Source organism: Ammodytes marinus, assembly GCF_949987685.1.
Source record: "Ammodytes marinus genome assembly, chromosome: 11".
Taxonomy (NCBI): Eukaryota; Metazoa; Chordata; class Actinopteri; order Uranoscopiformes; family Ammodytidae; genus Ammodytes; species Ammodytes marinus.
This window is the reverse complement of record NC_137215.1, coordinates 4,832,821-4,841,482: the sequence shown is the minus strand read 5'-3', so window position 1 is coordinate 4,841,482 and position 8,662 is coordinate 4,832,821. Positions and strand designations below refer to the sequence as shown.

The following is an 8,662-nucleotide window of genomic DNA, read 5'->3' as shown; positions in this document are numbered from 1 at the left end:
CTGGTTTTTCACAGACCCAAAGCACTTAACGTTGTTTTGTACACATTCACCCAATAACACACTAACACATTCATACACCGATAGCAGCAGCAGCCGTGTTCTATACATCTATGGCAGCAGCTACCGCGCAGTATGCAAGATAACTAACAAGAGCAATTTAGGGTTCAGTGTGTCTTTGTCCAGGGACACTTCGAAATGTGGCGGGGAGACGGGGGATCGAACCACTGTTATATAGATATAAAGATACTACCTTACTCCTAACCTCATTAACACAACCATTAAAATGTGGGTAAATGAAGCATGATTTTGCATTAATTTAATATGGGCTATTCCTTCAATTAAAATAATACAGAGGCTGGGTTTGACTGTAGGAGACATTTGACAACACAAACAATAAAGGCAGTGCACTGTATCGTTGATTTCTTTCATACTTTATTCAAATTCGGAGCAAACTGATTCAAGTCACAATGTTTCTGGCCCTGAAAGAAAAAAGATTCCTTGATGTGTTCACTTTTTCAGTTGAGTGTTTGTGTTCTTTAAAAAAATATATTATTACTTGCGGTCACAGCTTTGTATCATACTTCATAAGGAGAGCTGTAAACAAATAAAGTCTAACTGTATAAAAAAAACAATGAAAAAAACTGATAAGGGCTTTCTCACTCTTTTAGGAGCACACACATTGTTGATGTAGAAATCCTTCGTGTGTCTTATTGAACTATTTCTGAGCCCACATACTGGTCAACAAAATAGCTATTTTATCCATTGCTTTCCTACTGTGAGATGCTTCGAAAGAATGCATATATCCCAGAAGGCCCTGAGCTCAAACTTTACAAGGATTGTTTGATTAAAGGTGCAGTGTGTAGAATTTATTTTTGCATTCTTCAGAACAGATTTTGGTAGAAATGGAATATAATATTCATAAAGTTGTGCTTCAAATAACGTATAACCGCTTGAAAATTAAATGTATATTTTCTTTTATTTCCTTAGAATGAGTCTTTTACATCTACACAAAAAAATGTATTACACACTGCACCTTTAATGTTAAAAAAAAAAAAAAAAAAAAAAAAAATTGAATGTAATTCTATGGCAATTCTGAAATGTCTACATATCCCAGGCTTTATTGAAATGAATGACTCCACATCAGTTCTCATGATAACTCCTGAGGTATCTATCTGCTGTGTTGATTCATGATTGTTGCTAGGAACCCGTTCACAAGGTGTTTTGTTGCTAGGAACCCGTTCACAAGGTGTTTTTGGCGATTGCGTTTAGCGCGCGGACTTTGTTCACGTCTGCCACCTTCAGGCCGAACTCGGGAGCTGAGAACGACGCCCCCATCGTCACACTGGTGTTCCTGCATTAGTACATGGAAAAAAATAATAGTTTATCCATTAATTGAATTCCTTATCGTTCTTGTTAAGTTAAACCTGCAGTGTGTAGAATTATGGGTTTTATTTCCTAGCAGATTTTGTAGAAAGTAATTATAATATCCATAAGTACATTTAATTTAGTGCATAATAGCTGAAAAAAAACGTTTGAATAATTTTTTCCCCCCTTAGAAAGGGTCTCATATATGTCCATATTTCTGCATATTTTGGACCAAGGCCTAGTGCCGCCATCTTGAAAGTGTCATAGTTGGAATGTCATCAGGTGCATTGATTAAAATTTAGAATTGTTCTTGTCCTTGAAGGCCACTGTAGCTTCTGTTATTATTCAAAAGGGTTGGGGTTACCCAGGGAGCGTTGCATTCTAGAACTTTGTAGAACTTTCTTGATGATGTCATATTACACACTGCACCTTTAAAGGGGAACTATTATGCTATTTTTCAGTCTAACTTTGGTACTGCAGTTTAGCCTCTCTGTAAAAATGCTCCGTCCCTCTGCACTCTTGCCTAAAGATGGGGATATTATAAGCAATAAAAATAAGGTTTATTCATTCATTTCGGTCCTAATAGTTCTTGTAAATTGTGTGTAGTGTATGTAAGCATTGGAAAGGCAAATCAATTGTATTTTTATAGCCAGATATAACAAAAGAAAACGATTTGCCTCAGGGGGCTTTACAATCGACAGCATATGATTCCTTCTGACCTCAGCCATACTAAGGTCAGGTCTAAAAGCTATAGTGCCTAACTTTTCATAGGAATAAATGTCCGTTACATTCATGCTATGGCCATTCAAGTTGACACAAAGTTGACTAAGCCTATCAGCTTCACAAAACTTTCCCTGTATTTCTCAGTATGGCAGCGTTTACAAACTGGTGTCCCCCCCCCCCTGACACTGGTGCAGGAGCTCAGAAAAATCCCAAGAAGCGCCCAAGAAATGTTTCAGTTGTTGATTCTACTGCTAAGAAAAAACTCTGGACGTACAGCAGAAGGTAGAAAATCCATGTGCCATCACCTGAAGGCTTTACCTCATGTTGATGCACCGACAAAAGTTACACACTATCGCTTTAAATCAATTGGAACTGGGTTTAATCATACCTGAACTTCATGTCAGAATCCTGACTGGATCGGGCCGAGCAGTGGAACTCCTGAGCTCCTGAGCCTTCTAGAATTCTCTGCAGATTCCGCTCTGTGATACCGCCACCTGTTTGAAAATAATAATATATTCATAATTATAAATGATTTAAAATTATATAAACACAGACAGACAGATAGATAGACAGATAGATAGATAGATAGACAGATAGATAGACGGACGGACGGACAGACAGACAGACAGACAGACAGACAGACAGACAGACAGACAGACAGACAGACAGACAGACAGACAGACAGACAGACAGACAGATAGACAGATAGACAGATAGACAGATAGACAGATAGACAGATAGACAGATAGACAGATAGACAGATAGACAGACAGATAGATAGATAGATAGATAGATAGATAGATAGATAGATAGATAGATAGATAGACAGACAGACAGATCCTTTAATAATCCTTTACAGGAAATTACAGTGCCACAACAGCTACATGAGAAAAGTGTACTTTATATGTATATAGTGCACCTCATCTCTACCCTTTCTTTATCTGCACTGTGTCCTTGCACTACTGTTGTGTTTATTTGTGTCTCAAGTGTTGCTCTCTTCTCTTCAGTTCTCTTCATAAAATGTTGGTCTTTATTTCTTGAGAGTTGACTTGTTCGCTCTATATTATCTCTTACACATTGCATTGTTGAAAGGAGCCTGGGACATAAGAATTTTCATGGTCAATGGCTGCTGCTGGAACTGTTGTGCATTATGACAAATACCACTTGAAAAGTACTAACCCGGCATGATGGAAATTCTCCCTTTGGCCTGTTGAGTGGAAGACAAGTCAGGTGTATAGGCAAGTCAAGGCAAGTTTATTTCTATAGCACAATTCAGACGCAAGGCCATTCAAAGTGCTTTACAGGGGCAAGATTAAAACACAGCAAGTATAGTATACGCATTAGAAAAGCGAATGAGAAATACTACATTTAAATTAAATAAATAAAACATTTAAATTAAATTAAATGTACAGGTTAAAAGGGGAAACAGAAAAGTCTTCAGATTTGATGAGATGTGTAGAGTGTGAAATGAGAGCAGTATACTGTATATATAAATAGCCATGATGTGTTTTGTCATGTGCATTTCATACATGATGTCATTGATACGCACTTGATCGACCAGTCTCTTGATGAGCGGGAGTCCCTCCAACGCCGAGGTGTCACAGCCGCTCGTCAGCACGCGCTCAAACCCTAACGACACGATGGTCTCCAGGGCATCCACCGGGTCATGCACCATGTCAAAAGCTGAAAGAGAATCAATGGAAGTTTAGAAAAATCAATTAAGACTGACTTTAGACTTAAAGACCTACTTCACCGGTTGGAATATGAAGGTGTATTGAATTTGGAGATCCTATTTAGTATAAATGTGCAAAGCCTGAGAAAAGGCAGAAAGAGTGTTTTATGGTCTCACTGTCTAACCCTACAGTTTCCTTCTTGTGACATCACAGTAAGGGTTAGGATTAACAGGACAGCTGGGCCAAGGGAAGACTGAGGGAAGACTGAGGGAAGAAAAACCTCATTCATTATATTATAATAGTGATTTTATAATGATAGAACGCTGGTTCCGTATGGGTGAAGTATTCCTTTAAGACTTTATTGTCACTTCACAGTACATTTATGGGCCGCACGCGGACAGACAATGGACTGCTTTATAAGCTGTACAGTGTAACCCATTTACACTGAAGCAATGATAAAAGCACTCTCATAAGGGCTTTTATTCCAGTCATTATGTTGAAGGCATCAGTCTAAGTGTAAAGGGGAAATAGTTTTTACCTCGGTGGAAGGTGACACGTAAGGGTCGGGCAGCAGCTGGAGTGAGAGAAAGGCGGCAAGCAAAGATATTTCAGGAAAAACTTGTAGTGCAATATTTAAAAAATATATACAAATTATATGAAGCAATGTGGAGGGATGATTGACAACTTGAATAAATCCCGGAAGACAAAATAATATATGTTTTTTTTGTTTTTTTTATAAAGGTGGAGTCAGTGCTTCTTTATTATAAGCGTGCACACAGAAAAGAAACATAGCGGATCGTTAGGAGATATTCACTGATTTTGACAAAAAATTGATTTTGACAAAAAGCGTTCTCCAGAACCGTTGACTCTACCTTTAATTTAGAAAAAAAGGGAAGGTGTTCTGTACCTTTTCCATACCAATTAAATCAACCAGATATTTAAAAAAAAGTAACACCCTGAAAGCCCATAAAGATAAGTCCAGACCACCAGTATTTGCCTATTCAGTTTATTTTCTACCCGACCTATATTTTATTTTGACATATTTAGACAGACAGACAGACACACAGACAGACAAACAGACACACACACAGACAGACAGACAGACAGACAGACAGACAGACAGACAGACAGAGACTGACACACACACACACACACACACACACACACAGTCAGACTATACCCAGCAGCTCCATGGATAGCTCTGCATCCACCCGTCCGTCTTCAGTCAGTAGTCCCATCACCAGGCCGTCTGCCCCGTGAGCCTTCAGCTGCTGCATGTCTCTCCTCATCACGTCCAGCTCCCGGTCTGAGTACAGGAAGTCCCCCCCGCGAGGACGCACCATCGCATAGACTGGGATCTTTACACACTGCTTTACCACCTGCAGCAGGCCTGGGGCAAAGGGAATGGATGGTGAGGTATCAATAGTGTTGTAATATGAGGGAGTGTATATTAAGAAGACATAAGAAAAAAGATTAAAAAAAAAATATATATGTTAGAAACAAGATTAAAGCTATAGTGCGTAACTCCTGTCGCTCTCGTGAGTCCCACCCCCCCCCCCCCGTGAGGACGCACCATCGCATAGACAGGGATCTTTACACACTGCTTTACCACCTGCAGCAGGCCTGGGGCAAAGGGAATGGATGGGGTCATATGGTGATTCAAATACTGGTGAAACATTGTTTATCAATCAATTAATAACTTATTTGGGTAAATTGGTTGTGTAGCAATGAGGGAGTTTACATTAACACAACATAAACAAAAAATATAAAACAATATGTTAGAAACAAGATTAAAGCTATAGTGCGTAACTCCTGTCGCTCTCGTGAGTCCCCCCCCCCCCCCCCCCCCGCGAGGACGCACCATCGCATAGACACATCTTTACACACTGCTTTACTACCTGCAGCAGGCCAGGGGTAAAGGGAAACAATGGTGACTATAGTGATTCAAATACTGGTGATATATTGTTTATAAATCAATTTATAAAGCTTTGGTGCGTAACTCCTGTCACCCCCATGAGGAATTACAACAACACTGGCGGGCAAAGGCAATGAATGGTGAGATATTGGGATTAAATGTATGACTTATTTGGGTAAATTGGTTGTGCAGCAATGAGGGAGTTTACATTAACACAACATAAAAAAAAAATATAAAAAAAATAAAAAAAAATATATAAAACAATATGTTTGAAACAAGATTAAAGCAATAGTGCGTAACTCCGGTCGCTCTCATGATCCCCCCCCCCCCCCCCCCCCCCCGTGAGGACGCACCATCGCATAGACAGGGATCTTTACACACTGCTTTACCACCTGCAGGCCTGGGGCAAAGGGGAATGGATGGAGAGATATTGTTTATCAATCAATTCAATGACCAGTGACGCCAGTTTGTAAACGCTGCCATACTGAGAAATACAGAGAGTTTTGTGGAGCTTATAGGCTTGATCAACTTTGTGTAAACTTTCATTTATATGATAAAGTTAAGCACTATAGCTTTAAATATAAATATATTGATTTTTTTTAAACTATGCAGATTAAAGCTGGGGTGGAGGATTTGGGGAGAAAATGGCAGTTGGGATAGAGATTCGAATTCAAATACCTCAACCGCTCCACTTGTTCTCTTTGGTCCCTCCCTGACAAGCTCTACACACCAACAAAGTTGTGCCAAAGTGAATGGACAGTCCCATCAGCCAATAAGAACAGAGAATCAGAGCCTCACTCTGATTGGTCAAAGTGTAGGCTACAGCTCATGTTAATTTTGACCAATCAGAAATCACATACCCCAGCTTTAACTACCTTTTCCTCCTGGCGTTTCGGAGGAGGGAGATGGCAGAAGGTATTAAATAGCATTTGAATCTGGTGGACTTTTTAGGCTGAGCTTGAAAACCTGTACAGAATGGAACTGTTCTCACCTATACTGGGAGTGAGCCCGCCCTCCAGGAGACTGGTGCACAGCTCAAGTCGACCCGCACCTGGCAAAGGAGATGAACAATAGGCCTATGTCAGTGTTATAAATCTAGCTCTTACATTGTGTCTCATTGATTGTAGTCTAACCTCTTTCCACCTTACTTACTTACTTAGGATACTTACTTACTCACGTACTTACTTACTACTCAAATAGGCTACAACTGCCTGTAACTGTTTGCAAGTAGCCCAGTAGGTCTTTGTGTGTTTAATTTAAAGGACAAAAGTGTTCACTGCTCATCATTACCAACCTCCGCGTTCGGCATTAACAGCAGACTCCACGGAGTCCACACACACCTCCATTAAATAGCCCATATTGTCAGTCTAGCCTGGACAGTGAGACAAAAAGAGTATGTTAATTAAATTACATTTGAAAGGTTATCCACAATTCTTGGCTTTTAGCTGACAATTTTAACTTCCATAGCAACTACCTGGCAACAAAAATCCACTCGCTATTGATCCATGGGGTTCGTATCAGTCGATATAAAGTCAGTAAGTGTTGTTTGGGGGACTGACTGACCAAAACACAGCTCCTACAAGTCAAATGAGTTGAATCGGGGTTTTCCGGATAGTTGACTTTATAACACGGGGTTTGGCGGGTGGGCGGTGTGTTATACTCGTTACATAGTAGGGAGCAGAGTGACCGCCCGTGCGAAATACGCCTATACCCAAAACATGCACCCACCTCCCGCACTGTGTCTGATGAAATTTAAAAAAATAAAAAAATAGATTTTTTTATTTGTAACATTTATTGGCTATCGAGTTTCCATGCCAACAAATAAAAAAATATCGTATTTATTTTATTTTATCGTTTGTTTAAAAAAAATCAAATAATTAATTGTGTCGTCACGAGGTTATAGTTGAATTGTGTGTGTTAGGAAACATGGTTATGTAGCCACCGGTTACTGCCTGTGTATGTAACTCAGCTCCTTCAACAAGACCCGCTCAACGTAGACGGACATTTGGACAAAAAGATGTTGCTCTCTTCATTGCGGACGACCGTATTTTGCGGTTGCAGAAATGTTTCTAGGGGATTTCAACACAATGGCGTGAGTATAATAAACTAGCTGCTAACATTAGCCGATTAGCTAATGCGTGAGAAAGGTCAGACATTACACTGCAAGAGAAGCAATATAGCGTTTATTCTGACATGATACGTCCCCCCAAAATTTGGGAAAACTTTATCATAAACAAGCGCATTTTTGTTGCATTTGTGTGGTGTTTTCAAGCTGTATTTAGGCTAGTTAGGGCAGTTAACGTCACCTGAGATGTTGTACTCGATAGCAGTCACGTCCGCATTTATCCAACAGACCTCCCGTCATATACAGTAGAGGTATAAGAAATATCTCATGTGTCTCTACTAGGAAACCTACGTACTTATAATCACAACTATCACACACAAACACATGATAGGCAATATAACATATATGGGGCGCTTCACAATACCTTTAACACTTATGCTATAAAGACAATGATGTAGTGTTTAGGCCAGGGCAATGTCAAATTGGAACATACTAACACTCGCCGCAGACAACACAGATTACAAGCAAGATACATTTTAAAAGGACCTAACAATTGCATTTAGTCAAAACGAAATAATCGTATTAAACTGCATCAAGATTTCTTTGGTGTACTATAAATCAACAATTTCATCGTAGCAAATATAACTGTTGTGTGTCCAATGTTGTATTTAAAATCCCCTCTCTCTGTCTGTCTGTCTGTCTGTCTGTCTCTCTCTCTCTCTCTCTCTCTCTCTCTCTCTCTCTGTCTGTGTGTGTGTGTGTGTGTGTGTGTGTGTGTGTGTGTGTGTGTGTGTGTGTGTGTGTGTGTGTGTTTGTTTTTCCTCTCCAGTCTCAGGTCCGTCCCCCGCTCCGCCAGTGGCTGGTGCAGCGCAGTCAGAGCACCATCGCGGCCGAGGTGGGAGTGACTTCCGCCCGGGTAGC

General features: G+C 40.1%; 2 protein-coding genes across 3 annotated transcripts in view; one reads left to right on the top strand and one right to left on the bottom strand.

The window, feature by feature from the left end:
• Positions 1-426: 426 nt before the first annotated feature.
• Positions 427-7,263, bottom strand: cutc (cutC copper transporter homolog (E. coli)). Of its 2 annotated transcripts, XM_080036471.1 has the most exons (9): positions 7,151-7,263; positions 6,971-7,048; positions 6,668-6,727; positions 4,942-5,151; positions 4,300-4,335; positions 3,638-3,771; positions 3,268-3,295; positions 2,477-2,582; positions 427-1,351 (listed from the first exon to the last, which is right to left on the bottom strand). In XM_080036471.1, the coding sequence occupies exons 2-9, from the start codon at positions 7,032-7,034 to the stop codon at positions 1,240-1,242; spliced, it is 750 nt and encodes a 249-aa protein (XP_079892597.1). In that variant the 5' UTR covers positions 7,035-7,048; positions 7,151-7,263; the 3' UTR covers positions 427-1,239. The 2 variants fall into 2 exon arrangements, with proteins under 2 accessions (XP_079892597.1, XP_079892598.1); XM_080036472.1 differs by lacking the exon at positions 4,300-4,335.
• Positions 7,264-7,600: 337 nt separating this feature from the next.
• Positions 7,601-8,662, top strand: part of cox15 (cytochrome c oxidase assembly homolog 15 (yeast)) — a 6,730-nt gene continuing 5,668 nt past the window's right edge. The window contains exons 1-2 of the mRNA XM_080037223.1: positions 7,601-7,768; positions 8,571-8,662. The exon at positions 8,571-8,662 is cut by the window's right edge and continues 102 nt beyond it. Coding sequence (XP_079893349.1) covers positions 7,694-7,768; positions 8,571-8,662 — 167 coding nt within the window. The 5' untranslated portion in view covers positions 7,601-7,693. The remainder of the gene's footprint in view (positions 7,769-8,570) is intronic.

What these genes read in the sequence shown, in the direction of transcription:
- cutc (XM_080036471.1), bottom strand. Translation starts at nt 7,034, where the DNA reads ATGGGCTATTTAATGGAGGTGTGTGTGGACTCCGTGGAGTCTGCTGTT. An exon ending in TGTTAATGCCGAACGCGGAG is followed by an intron (nt 6,728 to 6,970) that starts GTTGGTAATGAT and finishes CTCCTTTGCCAG; the next exon opens with GTGCGGGTCGACTTGAGCTG. An exon ending in GATTCTGACATGAAGTTCAG is followed by an intron (nt 1,352 to 2,476) that starts GTATGATTAAAC and finishes GTACTAATGCAG; the next exon opens with GAACACCAGTGTGACGATGG.